The sequence below is a fragment of the Procambarus clarkii genome, chromosome 84, assembly GCF_040958095.1.
Source record: "Procambarus clarkii isolate CNS0578487 chromosome 84, FALCON_Pclarkii_2.0, whole genome shotgun sequence".
In the NCBI taxonomy this organism is placed as follows: Eukaryota; Metazoa; Arthropoda; class Malacostraca; order Decapoda; family Cambaridae; genus Procambarus; species Procambarus clarkii.
In genome coordinates this window covers 16383170-16405984 of record NC_091233.1, presented here as the reverse complement: position 1 = coordinate 16405984, position 22815 = coordinate 16383170, and the positions used below count along the sequence as shown (strand labels likewise).

The 22815-nt window shown below is 47.7% G+C and overlaps 2 protein-coding genes across 2 annotated transcripts; one reads left to right on the top strand and one right to left on the bottom strand.

Moving 5' to 3' along the window:
- Positions 1–2124: 2124 nt before the first annotated feature.
- Positions 2125–3258, bottom strand: LOC138358581 (putative uncharacterized protein ENSP00000383309). Its single transcript, XM_069316648.1, has one exon. It carries the CDS (start codon positions 3256–3258, stop codon positions 2125–2127), a length of 1134 nt encoding a protein of 377 aa, XP_069172749.1.
- Positions 3259–9879: 6621 nt separating this feature from the next.
- On the top strand, positions 9880–16640 carry LOC138358580 (zonadhesin-like). Its single transcript, XM_069316647.1, has 2 exons — positions 9880–9976; positions 15697–16640. Exons 1-2 carry the CDS (start codon positions 9880–9882, stop codon positions 16638–16640), a joined length of 1041 nt encoding a protein of 346 aa, XP_069172748.1.
- Positions 16641–22815: the final 6175 nt, after the last annotated feature.

Genomic DNA, 22815 nt, shown 5'->3' with positions numbered 1-22815 from the left:
TGAGGCAGCGGCTCATGCAGCTAGAGCCTACATTGCCAACATTACACATGAAAAAGCCCTGATAAAGCTGGATTTCAAAAATGCTTTCAATCTGGTTAGAAGGGATGAGGTACTTAGTGCGGTTCGTCGCCTTTTTCCTTCCCTTTACCCGTTTGTAAACTCATGCTACAGCAAGAAGCTAACTCTGGTATTTGGGAACATGAAATTGAATCACAAGAAGGTGTCAAACAGGGTGACCCCCTTGCTCCTTTTCTTTTCTGCCTAGTCATCAAGGAAGTCACCGATAACCTGTCCAGTGAGCTCAACATTTGGTTTTTGGACGATAGTACTCTAGCCGGCTCCCCAGTCTCACTCTTGGACGACATAAGAATAATTCAGGAGCAAGGAGCAAGCCTAGGCCTCACCCTGAACCCTTCCAAGTGCGAAATAACCTCCACCAACCAGCACATAATAGAGCAAATAAAGGTTGTTTTTCCTGATATTCATATAACCAACCCTGAGGACAGCACACTCCTAGGTGCTCCTCTTGGAGGGAATGCCATCGACGGGGTCCTTGGTAAGAAGATCACTGACCTGAAGAGGATGAACGAGAGGATTGAAGACATCGATGCTCATGATGCACTTTACCTCATCACCAGATGCTTGTCCCTCCCCAGGCTGACCTACTTTCTTAGATGTTCGCCATCTTTTAATAATATTGAATTAAAAGAGTACGACAGCTTGCTGAAATCAATGCTAGAAAAAGCCCTCAACCTTTCTCTCAGCGACTCACTGTGGAAACAGGCCTCCCTTCCTGTCAGACTCGGGGGCCTCGGCGTGCGCACAGCAACATAAATTGCTGTACCAGCGTTCCTGTCCTCTTCAGTGGGGTCTGACAACTTGGTGAAGGAAATCCTTCCTGAGCACCTAGTTCAACAGGCTGGGGTACATGATCCCAGCTTTACAGACTGCACCCTCAAATGGGTATCTCTTGCAGGACCAGCACCCCAACCACCACTTTCTGAAGCCCATAAGCAATCCAGCTAGGATCGCTCCATTGCCGACCAAGAAGCTGCGACAACACCACATGACACTGCCCGACTTAGAGCTGTAGCAGCTCCCCATGCTGGGGACTTCCTATTAGCAACCCCAATGTCAGCAACCGGCACCCGTCTCACACCGCAGACCCTCCAAATTTCTGTGACTCTCCGCCTCGCTGCCCCAATCCACATCGAATACAGGTGTATTTGCAGCGAGGCAGAGGCCGACAGGTACGGACGGCATGGCCTTCTCTGCCAAAGGACAGGAGGATGGCATGCAAGACACGGCGAGGTCAATGACATTATTAAGAGAAGCCTTACCACAGCTGGTTGTCCAGCAAAGAGAGAGCCCCGTTACCTAATGTCCCGCAACTCTGATGAGCCTGTCGGTCGCCCAGACGGAATCACGGTGAACCCCTGGAAGAATGGTAGACAGTTGGTGTGGGACTACACTTGCGTTTCAACTTTAGCCAATACTTATGTTGACTTCAGAGCTGCACAAGCAGGAGGTGCTGTCAATCACCGGGAAGCAGCCAAGTCACGTAAATACAGAGACCTTGAGCACCACTACAATTTTGTCCCCATTGCCTCAGAGACACTTGGTGCCTGGGGTAAAAGTGCTGCTAGTTTTTTGAAGGAGTTGGGGTCCAAGCTAAATGAAACAACTAGAGACCCTAGACCCGCCAGTTTTCCCTCTCAGCGCCTTAGTGTGGCGAGCCAGAGAGGAAATGCTCACTGCATCCATGGTTCCTGCCCACCATCTGAGGAGCTGGAGGAGCTCTAGAACTTGTGACAAGTAGCCTTGTATCCTGCATGTAACCAATGTTGTAACCCTTTTTTGTGTAAATTTTTTTTAAAATAAAGCAGTATATATATATATATATATATATATATATATATATATATATATATATATATATATATATATATATATATATATATATACATATATACATATATATGTGTGTGTGTGTGTGTGTGTGTAAGGTCAAACCGACATAGAGTGGTGATATATATACTTGAAGCAGCATTACAGAGAAGGTTCCAGTGTTGGATGCCGTATAAATATGTGCGGAAGACTCACTTCCTTGATACAAAAATCTTTTTAACGAACACTGCAGGAAGTGAGTGCACCTCCGGCGCTGTTCTGGCGGGGTCCGGTGTAGTTCATGCTCTGGTGGGGTCCGGTGTAGTTCATGCTCTGGTGGGGTCCTGTGTAGTTCATGCTCTGGTGGGGTCCTGTGTAGTTCATGCTCTGGTGGGGTCCGGTGTAGTTCATGCTCTGGTGGGGTCCGGTGTAGTTCATGCTCTGGTGGGGTCCTGTGTAGTTCATACTCTGGCGGGGTCCGGTGTAGTTCATGCTCTGGTGGGGTCCGGTGTAGTTCATGCTCTGGTGGGGTCCTGTGTAGTTCATGCTCTGGTGGGGTCCGGTGTAGTTCATGCTCTGGTGGGGTCCGGTGTAGTTCATGCTCTGGCGGGGTCCGGTGTAGTTCATGCTCTGGTGGGGTCCTGTGTAGTTCATACTCTGGTGGGGTCCTGTGTAGTTCATGCTCTGGTGGGGTCCGGTGTAGTTCATGCTCTGGTGGGGTCCTGTGTAGTTCATGCTCTGGTGGGGTCCTGTGTAGCTCTGGTGGGGTCCGGTGTAGGTCATGCTCTGGTGGGGTCCGGTGTAGTTCATGCTCTGGTGGGGTCCTGTGTAGTTCATGCTCTGGTGGGGTCCTGTGTAGTTCATGCTCTGGTGGGGTCCGGTGTAGTTCATGCTGTGGTGGGGTCCTGTGTAGTTCATGCTCTGGCGGGGTCCGGTGTAGGTCATGCTCTGGTGGGGTCCTGTGTAGTTCATGCTCTGGTGGGGTCCTGTGTAGTTCATGCTCTGGTGGGGTCCTGTGTACCTCTGGCGGGGTCCGGTGTAGTTCATGCTCTGGTGGGGTTCTGTGTAGTTCATGCTCTGGCGGGCTCCGGTGTAGTTCATGCTCTGGCGGGGTCCGGTGTAGGTCATGCTCTGGCGGGGTCCTGTGTAGTTCATGCTCTGGCGGGGTCCGGTGTAGGTCATGCTCTGGTGGGGTCCTGTGTAGTTCATGCTCTGGTGGGGTCCGGTGTAGGTCATGCTCTGGTGGGGTCCTGTGTAGTTCATGCTCTGGCGGGGTCCGGTGTAGGTCATGCTCTGGTGGGGTCCTGTGTAGTTCATGCTCTGGCGGGGTCCTGTGTAGTTCATGCTCTGGTGGGGTCCGGTGTAGGTCATGCTCTGGTGGGGTCCTGTGTAGTTCATGCTCTGGTGGGGTCATGTGTAGTTCATGCTCTGGTGGGGTCCTGTGTAGTTCATGCTCTGGTGGGGTCCTGTGTAGTTCATGCTCTGGTGGGGTCCGGTGTAGGTCATGCTCTGGTGGGGTCCTGTGTAGTTCATGCTCTGGTGGGGTCCTGTGTAGTTCATGCTCTGGTGGGGTCCGGTGTAGTTCATGCTCTGGTGGGGTCCTGTGTAGTTCATGCTCTGGTGGGGTCCTGTGTAGTTCATGCTCTGGTGGGGTCCGGTGTAGTTTATGCTCTGGTGGGATCCGGTGTAGTTCATGCTCTGGTGGGGTCCTGTGTAGTTCATGCTCTGGTGGGGTCCGGTGTAGTTCATGCTCTGGTGGGGTCCGGTGTAGTTCATGCTCTGGTGGGATCCGGTGTAGTTCATGCTCTGGTGGGGTCCTGTGTAGTTCATGCTCTGGTGGGGTCCGGTGTAGTTCACGCTCTGGTGGGGTCCGGTGTAGTTCATGCTCTGGTGGGGTCAACTCAAGGTGTCCCCACATCACCCTACATCACCCTACATCACCCCCACATCACCCTACATCACCCCACATCACCCTACATCACCCTACATCACCCCTACATCACCCCACATCACCTCACATCAACCTACATCACCCTACATCACCCCACATCACCCTACATCACCGCACATCCACTCACATCCACCCCACATCACCCTACATCACCCCACATCACCCCACATCAACTCACATCACTCCACATCACCTCACATCACCCTACATCACCCCATATCACCCCACATCAACTCACATCACCCCACATCACCTCACATCACCCTACATCACCCTACATCACCCCACATCACCCTACATCACCCCGCATTAACTCACATCACCCCCACATCACCCTACATCACCCTACATCACCCCACATCAACTCACATCACCCCACATCACCTCACATCACCCTACATCACCCCACATCGCCCTACATCACCCCACATCAACTCACATCACCCCACATCACCCTACATCACCCCACATCACCCAATATCACCCCACATCACCCCACATCACCCTACATCACCCTACATCACCCCACATCACCCTACATCACCCCACATCACCCCACATCACCCTACATCACCCTACATCACCCCACATCACCCTACATCACCTCACATCACCTCACATCACCCTACATCACCCCACATCACCCTACATCACCCAATATCACCCTACATCACCCTACATCACCCCACATCACCCTACATCACCCCACATCACCCCACATCACCCTACATCACCCCACATCACCCTACATCACCCCACATCACCCCACATCACCCTACATCACCCCCACATCACCCCACATCACCCCACATCACCCTACATCACCCCCACATCACCCTACATCACCCCACATCACCCTACATCACCCAACATCACCCTACATCACCCCACATCTCCCCTTATCACCCCACATCACCCCACATCACCCCACATCACCCCACATCACCCTACATCACCCCACATCACCCCACATCACCTCACATCACCCTACATCACCCTACATCACCCCACATCACCCTACATCACCCCATATCACCCTACATCACCCTACATCACCCCACATCACCCTACATCACCCCACATCACCCCACATCACCCCACATCACCCTACATCACCCCACATCACCCTACATCACCCCCACATCACCCCACATCACCCCACATCACCCCACATCACCCTACATCACCCCACATCACCCCCACATCACCCTACATCACCCCACATCACCCCCACATCACCCCCACATCACCCTACATCACCCCACATCACCCCACATCACCCCACATCACCCTACATCACCCTACATCAACCCACATCACCCCACATCACCCTACATCACCCCACATCACCCTACATCACCCCACATCTCCCCACATCACCCTACATCACCCCACATCACCCCCACATCACCCCACATCACCCCACATCACCCTACATCATTCCATATCACCCCACATCACCCTACATCACCCTACATAACCCCCACATCACCCTACCTCACCCCACATCACCCCACATCACCCTACATCACCCCCACATCACCCTACATCACCCCACATCACCCCACATCACCCCACATCACCCTACATCGCCCCACATTACCTTACATCACCCTACATCACCCCACATCACCTACATCACCCCCACATCACCCTACATCACCCCACATCACCCCACATCACCCTACATCACCCAACATCACCCTACATCACCCCACATCACCCCTTATCACCCCACATCACCCCACATCACCCCACATCACCCTACATCACCCCACATCACCTCACATCACCCTACATCACCCTACATCACCCCACATCACCCTACATCACCCCATATCACCCTACATCACCCTACATCACCCCACATCACCCTACATCACCCCACATCACCCCACATCACCCCACATCACCCCACATCACCCTACATCACCCCACATCACCCTACATCACCCCCACATCACCCCACATCACCCCACATCACCCCACATCACCCTACATCACCCTACATCACCCCACATCACCCCCACATCACCCTACATCACCCCACATCACCCCCACATCACCCCCACATCACCCTACATCACCCCACATCACCCCACATCACCCCACATCACCCTACATCACCCTACATCAACCCACATCACCCCACATCACCCTACATCACCCCACATCACCCTACATCACCCCACATCTCCCCACATCACCCTACATCACCCCACATCACCCCCACATCACCCCACATCACCCCACATCACCCTACATCATTCCATGTCACCCCACATCACCCTACATCACCCTACATAACCCCCACATCACCCTACATCACCCCACATCACCCCACATCACCCTACATCACCCCCACATCACCCCACATCACCCTACATCACCCCACATCACCCCACATCACCCCACATCACCCTACATCGCCCCACATTACCTTACATCACCCTACATCACCCCACATCACCCCACATCACCCTACATCACCCTACATCACCACACATCACTCCCACATCACCCCACATCACCCCACATCACCCTACATCACCCTACATCACCCCCACATCACCCCACATCACCCTACATCACCCCCACATCACCCACACATCACCCCACATCACCCTACATCACCCCACATCACCCCACATCACCCCACATCACCCCACATCACCCCCACATCACCCCCACATCACCCCCACATCATCCTACATCACCCCACATCACCCTACATCACCCCCACATCACCCTACATCACCCCACATCACCCCCACATCACCCTACATCACCCTACATCACCCCACATCACCCTACATCACCCCCACATCACCCTACATCACCCCACATCACCCCACATCACCCTACATCACCCCCACATCACCCCACATCACCCCACATCACCCTACATCACCCACACATCACCCCACATCACCCCCACATCATCCCACATCACCCCACATCACCCTACATCACCCCACATCACCCCACATCACCCCACATCACCCTACATCACCCTACATCACCCTACATCACCCCACATCACCCTACATCACCCTACATCACCCTACATCACCCCACATCACCCTACATCACCCTACATCACCCCACATCACCCCACATCACCCCACATCACCCCACATCACCCTACATCACCCCACATCACCCCACATCACCCTACATCACCCCACATCACCCTACATCACCCCACATCACCCCACATCACCCTACATCACCCCACATCGCCCCACATCACCCCACATCACCCCACATCACCCTACATCACCCTACATCACCCCACATCACCCCTACATCACCCCGCATCACCCCTACATCACCCCACATCACCCTACATCACCCCACATCACCCCACATCACCCTACATCACCCCACATCACCCCACATCACCCTACATCACCCCACATCACCCCACATCACCCTACATCACCCTACATCACCCCACATCACCCTACATCACCCTACATCACCCCACATCACCCCACATCACCCTACATCACCCTACATCACCCCACATCACCCCTACATCACCCCGCATCACCCCTACATCACCCCTACATCACCCCTACATCACCCCACATCACCCCACATCACCCTACATCACCCCACATCACCCCACATCACCCCACATCACCCCACATCCCCCGACCCATGTGTGGAGGAGCTACGCGTCTGCAACACACACTAAACAGTTGGAAGAGACAGAGAGTGGAGAGAGAGAGGTGAGGACTGTGTAGGAAGGTGAAGAGAGCGAGGCAGCGACCCTCGGGCAAGAGTGAAAGGTCACCTGGCCGAGTGCCTCCCTGCCTCCCTGCCTCAAGAAGGCTCAGACTTCAGACTTCACCTCCAACTTCCTCTTGTAAATATAGGGATCAAAAGAGGGAAATGAGGATAATAATGGGAAAATATAATTATATTACAATTTTATCTCGTTATCTTCGTCTTATTCACAGTTTTTTATCTTATATTGTCCTTGTCTTTAGTTGCTCTTTCTCGCTTTCTCTATTTTCTTGCTACAGAACCATCCGGTTATCTAGGAAATGTGTGATGTTGCTCATGTAACTGCAGGCTGTGACCTCTTCTCCCACATCAGCTCATCTGAAACTCAGTCCTTGATGCTGATTTATTTATTGAACTTTCTTATTAATTTTTAATTATTAGTTAACTTTATTTAATGCTCAGTTGCAATGATGAAAGATACAAAATTAATTAGAATCCAAGTATGTGCCAGAGCCTTCATATTGTCGTGAGCGGTTGGCACAGAACTTCGTGTTGAGCAAGCAAGTTGCTGATGAATCTGGAGACTGAGGCAGCCAGCATGAGGTGCTTGGCTGAGCGCCTTGTGTTGTGGTAACCAGCTTACGGTTGTCCATCATGTTGGGACAGGTTTCTTGAGCATTGGCTTGCACAAGAGTAAATCCACCCTAACATCTCTCCACTGTTGAAGGTTTGAATATTCCGACCTGTCCACCCAGAACGTGACGTGGCCCTCCAAGACGGTCCACCATCTTCTACCATAGTGGGACAAATGATGGAGACCAGGAGGCCATCCTGGTGAGCAGAACGTATTAAAGATGGGACGAACCTGTGCTTCTCTCTAAGGTTTTGTAACTACTGCTGGCGAACACAAACCCGTGCACGAAACACAAACCCGTGCACGAAACACTAACCCGTGCACGAAACACTAACCCGTGCACGAAACACTAACCCGTGCACGAAACACAAGCTTGGTCCTACTTGGGGATGGACTGCTCATCTGGGACCAGATTCACGAAGCAGTTACGCGAGCACTTACGAACGTGTACATCTTTCCTCACTCTTTGACGGCTTTGGTTACATTTATTAAACAGTTTACAAGTATGAAAACTTGCCAATGAACTGTTGTTATTGTTATAAACAGCTTCCTGGTGCTTCGGAGCTCATTAACTGTTTAATAATTGGAAACAAAGCCGCCTAAGATTGAGAAAAGATGTACAGGTTCGTAAGTGCTTGCGTAACTGCTTCGTAAATCTGGCCCCAGATTCGTACGAGCTTGCGTAACTACTTCGTGAATCTGGGCCCAGGTTCGTACGAGCTTGCGTAACTAGTTCGTGAATCTGGCTCCAGGTTGCCCTGTATTCCTCTTATCATTATCTATCTAGCATTAGTGAAATCTAGCATAAATCTTTAGATCTCACTCCTCCGTGGGCAGTGATAGACACATACGTGATCTATCATCGTGGACAACCTTAATCTGGCGATGACAACTTAAGGCGCTCAACTTGAACTGATCAGAACATCTTTCAGAGTTTCTATCCCATATCTTTAGCAAATGTGAAGAATGTCTAGAGCAGGATAAATGACTTCCATTGAATAGTAATGTTGTTGAATTTCAGTGTCTCCATTCTGATTGTACTGGTGAGTACTCAACAATATGTTGATGCTCCCTTGTACTCATTCCACTAGTTACTGACCCAACTTAATACTCATACCACTAGTTATTGACCCAACTTAATACTCATTCCACTAGTTATTGACCCAAATTAATACTCATACCACTAGTTATTGACCCAACTTAATACTCATACCACTAGTTATTGACCCAACTTAATACTCATACCACTAGTTATTGACCCAACTTAATACTCATTCCACTTGTTATTGACCCAACTTAATACTCATTCCACTAGTTATTGACCCAACTTAATACTCATACCACTAGTTATTGACCCAACTTAATACTCATACCACTAGTTATTGACCCAACTTAATACTCATACCACTAGTTATTGACCCAACTTAATACTCATACCACTAGGGATTCGATGTACTAACCATGCTGCTAGTTTCATCATTCCACTAACTACACAATGTAATTACTCTAACCACTAACTAACAATACAAAACACGAACCTTTGCACTAACAACTAACTCGTTGATGTATTCCTATTGTTAACGCAGTGAGGCGAGAACCTGATAGCCACGAATGGCCATTAAGCTCAATAATACGGGCTGGGTTGGTGAAAAAGCTACCCTAATTGAGATTGATGGTTGGCACCCTTTTCCCCCAGGCACTTGTTAGAGGTGAATTTATGACATGGTCATTAACCACAGATCTTCTCCTTGACGTCTGGACGAAGATTGGTAAGATGCTGCTGCTCAAGTGAACGAATTCGTTCGGTTTATGTGAGCGTTCGGGTGTGTATTTGAGCGTGTTCGGACTGAAGGGGTTATCTTCTTGAGGTTATCTTGAGATGATTTCGGGGCTTTTTAGTGTCCCCGCGGCCCGGTCCTCGACCAGGCCTCCACTCCCAGGAAGCAGCCCGTGACAGCTGACTAACACCCAGGTATCTATTTTACTGCTAGGTAACAGGGGCATAGGGTGAAAGAAACTCTGCCCATTGTTTCTCGCCGGCGCCTGGGATCGAACCCAGGACCACAGGTTCACAAGTCCCGCGTGCTGTCCGCTCGGCCGACCGGCTCCCTCGGGTTGGTGATAGACAAGGTCTAGTATATGGGTTTGCAGAGGATGAGCAAATGCATTCGTTACTATAATGTGGGTTTGTTGATGAAAGTGGTTTGTGTGTGTTTGGTAGTGTGAGTTTGTGTGTGTTTGGTAGTGTGAGTTTGTGTGTGTTTGGTAGTGTGAGTTTGTGTGTGTTTGGTAGTGTGAGTTTGTGTGTGTTTGTGTATGTGTATACTCACCTATTTGTGCTTGCGGGGGTTGAGCTCTGGCTCTTTGGTCCCGCCTCTCAACTGTCAATCAACTGGTGTACAGGTTCCTGAGCCTATTGGGCTCTATCATATCTACACTTGAAACTGTGTATGGAGTCAGCCTCCACCACATCACTGCCTAATGTATTCCATTTGTCAACCACTCTGACACTAAAAAAGTTCTTTCTAATATCTCTGTGGCTCATTTGGGCACTCAGTTTCCACCTGTGTCCCCTTGTGCGTGTTCCCCTTGTGTTAAAGATCTTTATTTACCCTGTGTGTGTGTGCGTGTGTGTGTGTGTGTGTGTGTGTGTGCGTGTGCGTGTTCGCACGCGAGTGCGCCAGAGCATTTAAAAATAGGTATATAACATATAGACTTCATCCACTCGGGTTACGACTTGGGAAGGTAAAAAAACTAGTAATTCAGATGTGTAAATGGCTTCCAGTTATGTATATGCAAATACATCCATTAAACCCCAGTCAAGTGCTCGTTCAACATTCAGCACAAAACTCAGTGTGGGGCTGGAGGCGTGGGGGAGGCGTGGGGGTGAGGTGTGGGGGTGAGGTGTGGGGGAGGCGTGGGGGGAGGCGTGGGGGGGGAGGCGTGGAGGAGGCGTGGGGGGAGGCGTGGGGGGAGGCGGGGAGGAGGCGTGGGGGGAGGCGTGGGGGTGAGGTGTGGGGGGAGGTGTGGGGGAGGCGTGGGGGGGAGGCGTGGGGGAGGCGTGGGGGTGAGGTGTGGGGGTGAGGCGTGGGGGGGGAGGCGTGGGGGGAGGCGTGGGGGAGGCGTGGGGAAGGCGTGGGGAAGGCGTGGGGGTGAGGTGTGGGGGTGAGGTGTGGGGGAGGCGTGGAGGAGGCGTGGGGGGGAGGCGTGGGGGAGGCGTGGGGGTGAGGTGTGGGGGTGAGGCGTGGGGGGGAGGCGTGGAAGGGAGGCGTGGGGGGAAGGCGTGGAAGGGAGGCGTGGGGGAGGTGTGGGGGAGGCGTGGGGGTGCAAAGTATCTCCACTAATTTCAACCCTGAAGAGTTGATGAGACGGAGGAGAAAATTGATGAGTGGTCAAGTATTCACCCCCCCCCCCCCCGTAAAGATAGTACTTATAGTAACAGTGAGCATCATAGTACATATACCGACATACTACGCAATTAGAAAGTACAAATCGGTAGTATTAAATTTAGACAAACTGTAAAAGACTTTCTATTTATGTTCCAAAGACAAAGTATCTACCCTAACCTTCATAGGCCTAATAAACTGTATCCTAGGCCTATTATAGTATATATGTGGGCTATACTAAGCCTAGGAATATATATATGTATGTTTTTTTTTTTTACCTTCATATTTTTCGTACTCTATAAAATGAATAGTACAATATTCTACTATCTAATGGCTTAGTACGTCAATCTTCGTACTATGTTGTTAGCACATAGTTACTCAACGGACTATGTAACCAGGAGATGGTCTGGAGTATTGGTGATGCTCTCATATTATTGTTGATGTTATTGTTTACTCTTTCCCTCTTTCCCCTCTTTCTCTCTTTTTCCCCTCTTTCTTTCCCTCTTTTTTTCCCTCTTTCCCTCTTTCGTTCTCTCTCTTTCTTTTCTACTTTCCCTCTTTCCCTCTTTCTCTCGTTCTCTCTCTTTCTTTTCCTCTTTCCCTCTTTCTCTCGTTCTCTCTTTCTTTTCCTCTTTCTCTTTCCTTGTTTCCTCTCTTTCTCTCTTTCCCTCTCTTACTCTTTCCCTCATTCTCGCTTTCTTTCACTCTATCTTTTTCCCGCTTTCCCGTCATTCCCTCCCTTTCTTTCCCTCTCTCTCTCTGTCTCTCTCTCCCTCATCTAAATCACCCACAGACATCTCAAAAAACACTTCAGATGAAAGTTGGTGGTCACTTCTGGTCCATTGTCTTGTAGGGAGCGGCAGCTTGAGTACCTCATAAAACCTGCCCTGCATCTTAGAAGAGGCCACCCCCAACCCCCCCACCTCATCACTGGCTTGCCCCGGCACCTGTGGCAACCCCCAGCCACAACCACAACCTCATGGCAACCCGAGTTTAGCTAGAGTTACGTTGGTACAATGTTTTAAGAACGTAGGAAAAGCTTTGTGGGTAAAATGTGTTTTCTGGGAAGGTGATGGTCTTAGTGTAATGAGAATAACGTCATGGCACGGTTTAATAGCCATATGGCAACTGTGGGGAGTGTGTGGCAACTGTGGGGAGTGTGTGGCAACTGTGGGGAGTGTGTGGCAACTATAGGGAGTGTGTGGCAACTGTGGGGAGTGTGTGGCAACTATAGGGAGTGTGTGGCAACTGTGGGGAGTGTGTGGCAACTGTGGGGAGTGTGTGGCAACTGTGGGGAGTGTGTGGCAACTATAGGGAGTGTGTGGCAACTGTGGGGAGTGTGTGGCAACTATAGGGAGTGTGTGGCAACTGTGGGGAGTGTGTGGCAACTGTGGGGAGTGTGTGGCAACTGTGGGGAGTGTGTGGCAACTGTGGGGAGTGTGTGGCAACTGTGGGGAGTGTGTGGCAACTATAGGGAGTGTGTGGCAACTATAGGGAGTGTGTGGCAACTATAGGGAGTGTGTGGCAACTATAGGGAGTGTGTGGCAACTATGGGGAGTGTGTGGCAACTATAGGGAGTGTGTGGCAACTATAGGGAGTGTGTGGCAACTATGGGGAGTGTGTGGCAACTATAGGGAGTGTGTGGCAACTATAGGGAGTGTGTGGCAACTATAGGGAGTGTGTGGCAACTCTGGGTAGAGAATGTCAAGTAAAGGTTATATAATATGGATACAGGGACTTTCAACTATTATATAGGACTTTTAGGGTATTATATAGGACTTTTAGGGTATTATATAGAACTTTTAGGGTATTATATAGGACTTTTAGGGTATTATATAGGACTTTTAGGGTAATATATAGGACTTTTAGGGTATTATATAGGACTTTTAGGGTATTATATAGGACTTTCAACTATTATATAGGACTTTTAGGGTAATATATAGGACTTTTAGGGTATTATATAGGACTTTTAGGGTATTATATAGAACTTTTAGGGTATTATATAGGACTTTTAGGGTATTATATAGGACTTTTAGGGTATTATATAGGACTTTTAGGGTATTATATAGGACTTTTAGGGTATTATATAGGACTTTTAGGGTATTATATAGGACTTTTAGGGTATTATATAGGACTTTTAGGGTATTATATAGGACTTTTAGGGTAATATATAGGACTTTTAGGGTATTATATAGGACTTTTAGGGTATTATATAGGACTTTTAGGGTATTATATAGGACTTTTAGGGTATTATATAGGACTTTTAGGGTATTATATAGGACTTTTAGGGTAATATATAGGACTTTTAGGGTAATATATAGGACTTTTAGGGTATTATATAGGACTCTTAGGGTATTATATAGGACTTTTAGGGTATTATATAGGACTCTTAGGGTATTATATAGGACTTTTAGGGTATTATATAGGACTTTTAGGGTAATATATAGGACTTTTAGGGTATTATATAGGACTTTTAGGGTATTATATAGGACTTTTAGGGTATTATATAGGACTTTTAGGGTATTATATAGAACTTTTAGGGTATTATATCGGACTTTTAGGGTATTATAAAGGACTTTTAGGGTATTATATAGGACTTTTGATCTTGTTCCTTCAATGGTTCACAAGTACACTTGCAGAACATAAAATAATGTGAGTATACGCTCCACCTCCATTTTGTATTGCTCGCCTTGGTCTGGTTCCGAGGATCAACGTCCCCGCGGCCCGGTCTCTCACCGGGTCTCTATAATTTGCGTGTATATTTGTCCTAAATATCTTTTCGCTATCTTTTGGTTGATATAAATGTGTATTATTATTTTGAATAATTCGGAATACCAAATGGTCCATTAAAACAGCGTAGCTTAGCTTCCAGAGGATACAAAGACCCTTTAAACAAAGTAGGTCTATTAAACGAAGCGGGGGGGTTTAACGAGAGGTCAGAGGTCAGTTTTAAGCCCAGCGGCCATTGTTTATGGACTCAACTACCCTGTTACTTAAACAGCTGTCTTGACAGCCATTAAGACGAAGGTAAGTGGGGTTGAAAAGTACATAATGGCTCGTTAAACAGCGCCAGCTAGCGAGGGAAGCGTTAATGACTTCAGTAAACGAGGCTTAGAGCTAGCCCAATTAAGTATTGAAGTCATTATACGAGTCGGTCTGTTTTTTAAAGCTTTCGTACACAGGGGCATTGCCTTCAGACTTCTATAATTGTCGAGGAGTGAATTTTCTAAATAAGACTTGTTAAGAAGTCTTGGAAAGCGATTTAAGACTTGCGCCACGGGCTTTAGTGGGTGTGGATCGGCAGACCTCGTATCCAGTGTCGTAAGATGTCAACAGCAGGCAACACTGGCTGCCTAAGAGGCCAACAGCAGGCAACACTGGCTGCCTAAGAGGTCAACAGCAGGCAACACTGGTTGCCTAAGAGGCCAACAGCAGGCAACACTGGCTGTATAAGAGGTCAACAGCAGGCAACACTGGTTGCCTAAGAGGTCAACAGCAGGCATCACTGGCTGCCTAAGAGGTCAACAGCAGGCAATACTGGCTGCCTAAGAGGCCAACAGCAGGCAACACTGGCTGCCTAAGAGGCCAACAGCAGGCAACACTGGCTGCCTAAGAGGCCAACAGCAGGCAACACTGGCTGCCTAAGAGGTCAACAGGGAGCAGTATAGCTTCTGAAGCTCCTGGTTAAGTTGGTACCCTTAAGGCAGCTCCTGGAAAGGTGATCGGGAAGGTAATGGAAGAATTATGTTGACAAATAACTTGGTCAGAATTCGAGAGAATTTGATGTAGATTTTTCTAAGCTTTTACCTCAAGAATTACACAAATTCATCCCTGACCTCAAAGATCTTATTTTGATTCTAAGATTCCTGGCCATGGATTCTTGAACAGGTGTTCTGAATTATCCTCTAACTGGATTGGAGGCTTTAACAACTAGTTTGGGTTGTTAAACAACTGGCTTCGACGCTCAAGCAACTTATTTGGATTCTCAAACAACTGGCTTGAAGGTTCAAACAGCTAGTCTAGATTCTCAAACCATTGTTCTAGATTCTCAACCCATTGTTCTAGATTCTCAAACAATTGTTCTAGACTCTCAATTATTCTAGATTCTCAAACCATTGTTCTAGATTCTCAAACAATTATTCTAGATTCTCAAACCATTGTTCTAGATTCTCAAACAATTATTCTAGATTCTCAAACAATTGTTCTAGATTCTCAAACAATTGTCCGAGATTCTCAAACAATTGTTCTAGATTCTCAAACCATTGTTCTAGATTCTCAAACCATTGATCTAGATTCTCAAACCATTGTTCCAGATTCTCAAACCATTGTTCTAGATTCTCAAACAATTGTTCTAGATTCTCAAACAATTGTTCTAGATTCTCAAACAATTGTTCTAGATTCTCAAACCATTGTTCTAGATTCTCAAACCATTGATCTAGATTCTCAAACCATTGTTCTAGATTCTCAAACCATTGTTCTAGATTCTCAAACCATTGTTCCAGATTCTCAAACCATTGTTCTAGATTCTCAAACAATTGTTCTAGATTCTCAAACCATTGTTCTAGATTCTCAAACCATTGTTCTAGATTCTCAAACCATTGTTCCAGATTCTCAAACCATTGTTCTAGATTCTCAAACCATTGTTCTAGATTCTCAAACCATTGATCTAGATTCTCAAACCATTGTTCTAGATTCTCAAACCATTGTTCTAGATTCTCAAACCATTGTTCTAGATTCTCAAACCATTGTTCTAGATTCTCAAACCATTGATCTAGATTCTCAAACCATTGTTCTAGATTCTCAAACCATTGTTCTAGATTCTCAAACCATTGTTCCAGATTCTCAAACCATTGTTCTAGATTCTCAAACCATTGTTCTAGATTCTCAAACCATTGTTCTAGATTCTCAAACCATTGTTCTAGATTCTCAAACCATTGTTCCAGATTCTCAAACAATTGTTCTAGATTCTCAAACCATTGTCCTGGATTGTCAATTTACTGTTCAGGATTTTCACTTAGTTGGACGTTGTGAAACTGTTGGCTGTTGAAACAAGTGGCTGGGATTTGCAAATGCTTGCAAACTAATGTTTACAAATGCCAGCATGTTGCGTCCCTAATGTCTGACAATGATTGCTAATGTGAGCTGGCTAGCATAAAGGATCCGGAAAACCCGGGAATATTGAATAAAATAAAGTAAATAGATTTTGCCAATTATAAAAATAAAATGATGAAGGCAGATAGTTAAACACTTATTTAAATTAAGGAATAGGCAAAGATACACATATTGAAACAAGGGGACATGCAAACAAACACATATTCAAACAAGGGGACATGCAAACAAACACATATTCAAACAAGGGGACATGCAAACAAACACATATTCAAACAAGGGGACATGCAAACAAACACATATTCAAACAAGGGGACATGCAAACAAACACATATTCAAACAAGGGGACATGCAAAGAAACACATATTCAAACAAGGGGACATGCAAACAAACATATATTTTTAAACAGGATATAAAAAAAATTATTCAAACAAATCGACAAAGAAACAAACATATTCAAACAAAGAGACACCCAAACAATTAAATATTCAAACAAAGAGACAGTCAGACAAACACATTTATGCACATAAACACATTCAAACAGACAGATAAACATTACCACAAACTTACAAATAGAGATTATGGCAACTTCTTTACACTTTTGACATTGATTCCATTAGACGGAAATTTCACCATCAGTGACAATGATAAAATTTAGTCTCTGGAGAGCGAACAACCTCAAAAAAATATTTTTTTTTATGAAAACTGTAGGACTTATGGCGGACCTTTTCTTCAAGCTGGATCTGCCTTATATAGAGACGACATGCCCCTCAGCTTGGACTTTCAGCTCCAGTTAGGACTGTCTTCTCCAGCTTGGACTTTTTTTCTCCACCTCCGTAGAAGGTTGAGAAGAAAGGTCCGAGTTGTACCTTCAGCTAAAGTGGACTGTCAGCTACTCTTACTTGTCCATGGTTCGAGGCCTTAAAAACAAGCAACCCTTGACCGTGTACCAATGTGTTGTAATATAACCAGTTCGTACACGTTTTTTTTAATTAATTTGTTCATTGTTCGCAAAAGAACTAAAAACAAAAGCAGGTCGACAATTTCGATGAGACAACGACAGTTTGAAGTTATTCACGTAAATGAGGTTTTAAGGTTCTAATTATTTGATATTAAGCCAAGACTATTTTTCTGAGAGAAACTGTAAGTGCTTTGAGGCTATTAACGGCTGTGTAGCTAGCTGTTCAGGACCATTAAGTTGAAGATGAAAGGAGAGAGAGTTACTAAAGTATTTTCACGTGTTGTGCAAAGTAAAAAGAAGTCTGTGTCTCTAGCTTCCACCCGTGTCCTCTGGTCCTGTCTCATCTGTGTCTCTAGCTTCCACCCGTGTCCTCTGGTCCTGCCTCATCTGTGTCTCTAGCTTCCACCCGTGTCCTCTGGTCCTGCCTCATCTGTGTCTCTAGCTTCCACCCGTGTCCTCTGGTCCTGCCTCATCTGTGTCTCTAGCTTCCACCCGTGTCCTCTGGTCCTGCCTCATCTGTGTCTCTAGCTTCCACCCGTGTCCTCTGGTCCTGCCTCATCTGTGTCTCTAGCTTCCACCCGTGTCCTCTGGTCCTGCCTCATCTGTGTCTCCAGCATCCACCTGTGTCCTCTGGTCCTGCCTCATCTGTGTCTCCAGCATCCACCCGTGTCCTCTGGTCCTGCCTCATCTGTGTCTCCAGCTTCCACCCGTGTCCTCTGGTCTTGCCTCATCTGTGTCCAGCTTCCACCCGTGTCCTCTGGTCCTGCCTCATCTGTGTCTCCAGCTTCCACCCGTGTCCTCTGGTCCTGTCTCATCTGTGTCTCCAGCATCCACCCGTGTCCTCTGGTCCTGCCTCATATGTGTCTCTAGCTTCCACCCGTGTCCTCTGGTCCTGCCTCATCTGTGTCCCCAGCTTCCACCCGTGTCCTCTGGTCCTGCCTCATCTGTGTCTCCAGCTTCCACCCGTGTCCTCTGGTCCTGCCTCATCTGTGTCTCCAGCATCCACCCGTATCCTCTGGTCCTGCCTCATCTGTGTCTCCAGCTTCCACCCGTGTCCTCTGGTCCTGTCTCATCTGTGTCTCCAGCTTCCACCCGTGTCCTCTGGTCCTGCCTCATCTGTGTCTCCAGCATCCACCCGTGTCCTCTGGTCCTGCCTCATCTGTGTCTCCAGCTTCCACCCGTGTCCTCTGGTCCTGCCTCATCTGTGTCCCCAGCTTCCACCCGTGTCCTCTGGTCCTGCCTCATCTGTGTCTCCAGCTTCCACCCGTGTCCTCTGGTCCTGCCTCATCTGTGTCACCAGCTTCCACCCGTGTCCTCTGGTCCTGTCTCATCTGTGTCTCCACCTTCCACCCGTGTCCTCTGGTCCTGCCTCATCTGTGTCTCCAGCTTCCACCCGTGTCCTCTAGTCCTGCCTCATCTGTGTCTCCAGCTTCCACCCGTGTCCTCTGGTCCTGCCTCATCTGTGTCTCCAGCTTCCACCCGTGTCCTCTAGTCCTGCCTCATCTGTGTCTCCAGCTTCCACCCGTGTCCTCTGGTCCTGCTTCATCTGTGTCTCCAGCTTTCACCCGTGTCCTCTGGTCCTGCCTCACCCGTGTCCTCTGGTCCTGCCTCACCCGTGTCCTCTGGTCCTGCCTCACCCGTGTCCTCTGGTCCTGCCTCACCCGTGTCCTCTGGTCCTGCCTCATCCGTGTCCTCTGGTCCTGCCTCACCCGTGTCCTCTGGTCCTGCCTCACCCGTGTCCTCTGGTCCTGCCTCATCCGTGTCCTCTGGTCCTGCCTCACCCGTGTCCTCTGGTCCTGCCTCACCCGTGTCCTCTGGTCCTGCCTCACCCGTGTCCTCTGGTCCTGCCTCATCCGTGTCCTCTGGTCCTGCCTCACCCGTGTCCTCTGGTCCTGCCTCATCCGTGTCCTCTGGCCAAATCGTTTCTCATATTGAAAATTGCCTAATCGTCTTCACTCTAAATTTCTCTTAATATCTTGCAATGGTTATTGCACTCTTTATGTTTACACGTTTGTCTCTGTGTCTCCGTGTTTGAATATGTGTTTGTTGGTTTGTTTCTGTCTTTGTTTCATTTGTTTTATATAGATTATATTCCTCGGGTGGACACATTTAGGCTTAGTGGAGGATTTCGTATCATCTGAATAATTACTAATGGCTAATGATCATTCTGAAATACTAATTATATTCTGAATCACTTAATGACATCCTGACTTGTAATTACAATTGACTACGAGATGCAACAGGCAAGCAGTTGCTGCTTGCAACGTTGCAAAGATATATATTTGCGCAATTATAGATTGGTGTGATAAAATCACTACGACCATCTTCCCTCTTGGCCGAGCGCTCGGTAACCCCCAATATGAGCTGCAATAGATATATAAATTGAATAAATTTATCTATAAATTGAATAAATTTATCTATACATTGAATAAATTTATCTATACATTGAATAAATTTATCTATACATTGAATAAATTTATCTATACATTGAATAAATTTATCTATACATTGAATAAATTTATCTATACATTGTATAAATTTATCTATACATTGAATAAATTGATCTAATTGAAGGATTGACTGCGTTGCTGTCTTAATTGCAACTTAATTGTCCGTCTTAACAACCCTGCAACCATTCTCTGTTGTTCAAGTGTTCAGTAAACCGCTATATAATCCGTTTTGTCGGGGACAGGAGGCCTGTGTGTGTATATTTACTTTAGGCTTGTATTGATGGTCCCCCACACGTCAAACGTTTCATCCTGAGGGCCACTAACAGTACCATCCTAAAGGCCACCAACTCTACCCCCCCCCCCCCCAGGGCCCTGTACCGGTGCCAGGATGACCCCACTCAGCCTGGTGGTCGTGGAGGGAGAACAACGAGGAGACGACAACCAATTAGCGTGAGCTACGACGACACAGACCAGCCGCCACCAGCACGGATATGGTCGCTCTTGGAGTCGCCGGTTATGTGGTCCTTCGCTTCACATTCTTGCCTCAGGAAGAGTCTTGAAGGCGTTCTTGGACCCTCTGGCCTGGGGCTGGTGGCTCTTACGAATTTAACAGTTCGAATCTTTTTTGTTAATAAGTAGCTCCCTCTCATCTATGCTCCCTCTCTTTCCTGCTACACCTTTCTGTTGCCCACTATTTTTTCCCCATTTCTTCCATCTTTCTCCCTCATTTTCCCCTCTCACTCGACCACTCTTCTGCCCTCTCCACCCTCTCTCTCGCCATCCCCTATCTCACACATCTCCTGCTTGTGTGAGATTAACCTAACTAACCTAAGCTTGGATATTTGTTCAGGTAACTGTACATTGTTTTAGGGAACGACCTAAATGTCCTGTTGTAAGCGAAAACAACTCTACGGAAACTACGTGCCTGATTTCATTACACGCTTCCTGAAAATCGTGTGTGACTATTGATATTAATAATTCTGACAGCATGACACATAGGCTGACCCCGTCTGGCCTCTGATACTCATATATCCCCGCATGTTTCATTACATTTCTCCCGCCGTTTACCCGCGCACTTTCAAGGGTTACTCGAAAACCATGAACGCGATGAATTCAGTATTAAATTTTCTGTGAAGGAGAGAGAGAAGGGAGGACAACTCTATTTCCTTGGTTCCCTTTCCTTGGTTCACCTTCTTCCTCTCCCTCTTTTCAACTCTCCCTCTCTTCCCTCCCATCCCCTCCTCCTTCCCACTCGGCCAGCCCTCGAGGGCACACACACAATGACCCTTCACCTTTGCTGAGGTCACTACTGCCTCTCTCATGACCTGCGCGATTTTGTGTAAGATAAATCCCAGCCGTTCCCTCCCCTGGCCACTAGGAAGGTCAGGCTTCCCTCCCACCTTCCTTCCCATCTCACCCTCCCTTCCTGTGACATGTCTTATAAACTCCAGGCCTTCTACCCCTCTTTCTCTCTCCCTCTATATTATCTCCCTCTATCTAACTCCAATCCTCCTTTCACCGTCTCCTTGTCCACTCTCCTCCGCCTCATGTCTGCTTCCCTCTTTTGGGCTTTTTTGCTTTAGTCCCCCATTCTCCCTTCCTCTAAATCAGTCAGTTAATTTACTTCTTTTCCTTTACTTTACTTCCTGTGTGTGTATATATATATATATACATATATATATATATATACACACATATATATATATATATATATATATATATATATATATATATATATATATATATATATATATACTGCGTATTATATTCAGTCTAGATTATCAAGAGGAAGAATGGGGAGAGAGGTAAGGGAGAGAGAGAGAGAATCAGAAGAGCCAAGAAAGGGAGGAAGCGAGGAGAGAGAAGAGGAGGCGGCGAATATGGGGAAGTTAGAAGAGAGGGAGAGAGAAGGAGGGAAGACAAGGAGAGAGAGAGGAGGAGGAGGAAGAAGGGAGAGAGAGAGAGAGGGTGATACACGAGGAATTAAAAGCCCAAAAGATAAGGTAACTATCAGAGGTTGTTAAGTCTATATGACCATATAGCAAGTATATGGGATATGAGGACAGGTTAGGGCCTGGGATATGAGGACAGGTTAGGGCCTGGGATATGAGGACAGGATAGGGCCTGGGATATGAGGACAGGTTAGGGCCTGGGATATGAGGACAGAATAGGGCCTGGGATATGAGGACAGGATAGGGCCTGGGATATGAGGACAGGTTAGGGCCTGGGATATGAGGAAAGGTTAGGGCCTGGGATATGAGGACAGGTTAGGAGCTAGGATATGAGGACAGGATAGGGCCTGGGATATGAGGACAGGTTAGGGCCTGGGATGAGGACAGGATAGGGCCTGGGATATGAGGACAGGTTAGGGCCTGGGATATGAGGACAGGTTAGGGCCTGGGATATGAGGACAGGTTAGGGCCTGGGATATGAGGACAGGTTAGGAGCTGGGATATGAGGACAGGATAGGGCCTGGGATATGATGACAGGTTAGGGCCTGGGATATGAGGACAGGTTAGGGCCTGGGATATGAGGACAGGTTAGGAGCTGGGATATGAGGACAGGTTAGGGCCTGGGATATGAGGACAGGATAGGGCCTGGGATATGAGGACAGGTTAGGAGCTGGGATATGAGGACAGGATAGGGCCTGGGATATGAGGACAGGATAGGGCCTGGGATATGAGGACAGGTTAGGGCCTGGG

What these genes read in the sequence shown, in the direction of transcription:
- LOC138358581 (XM_069316648.1), bottom strand. Translation starts at nt 3,258, where the DNA reads ATGACCTACACCGGACCCCACCAGAGCATGAACTACACAGGACCCCGC.
- LOC138358580 (XM_069316647.1), top strand. Translation starts at nt 9,880, where the DNA reads ATGGTTGGCACCCTTTTCCCCCAGGCACTTGTTAGAGGTGAATTTATG. An exon ending in TGACGTCTGGACGAAGATTG is followed by an intron (nt 9,977 to 15,696) that starts GTAAGATGCTGC and finishes CAATTATTCTAG; the next exon opens with ATTCTCAAACCATTGTTCTA.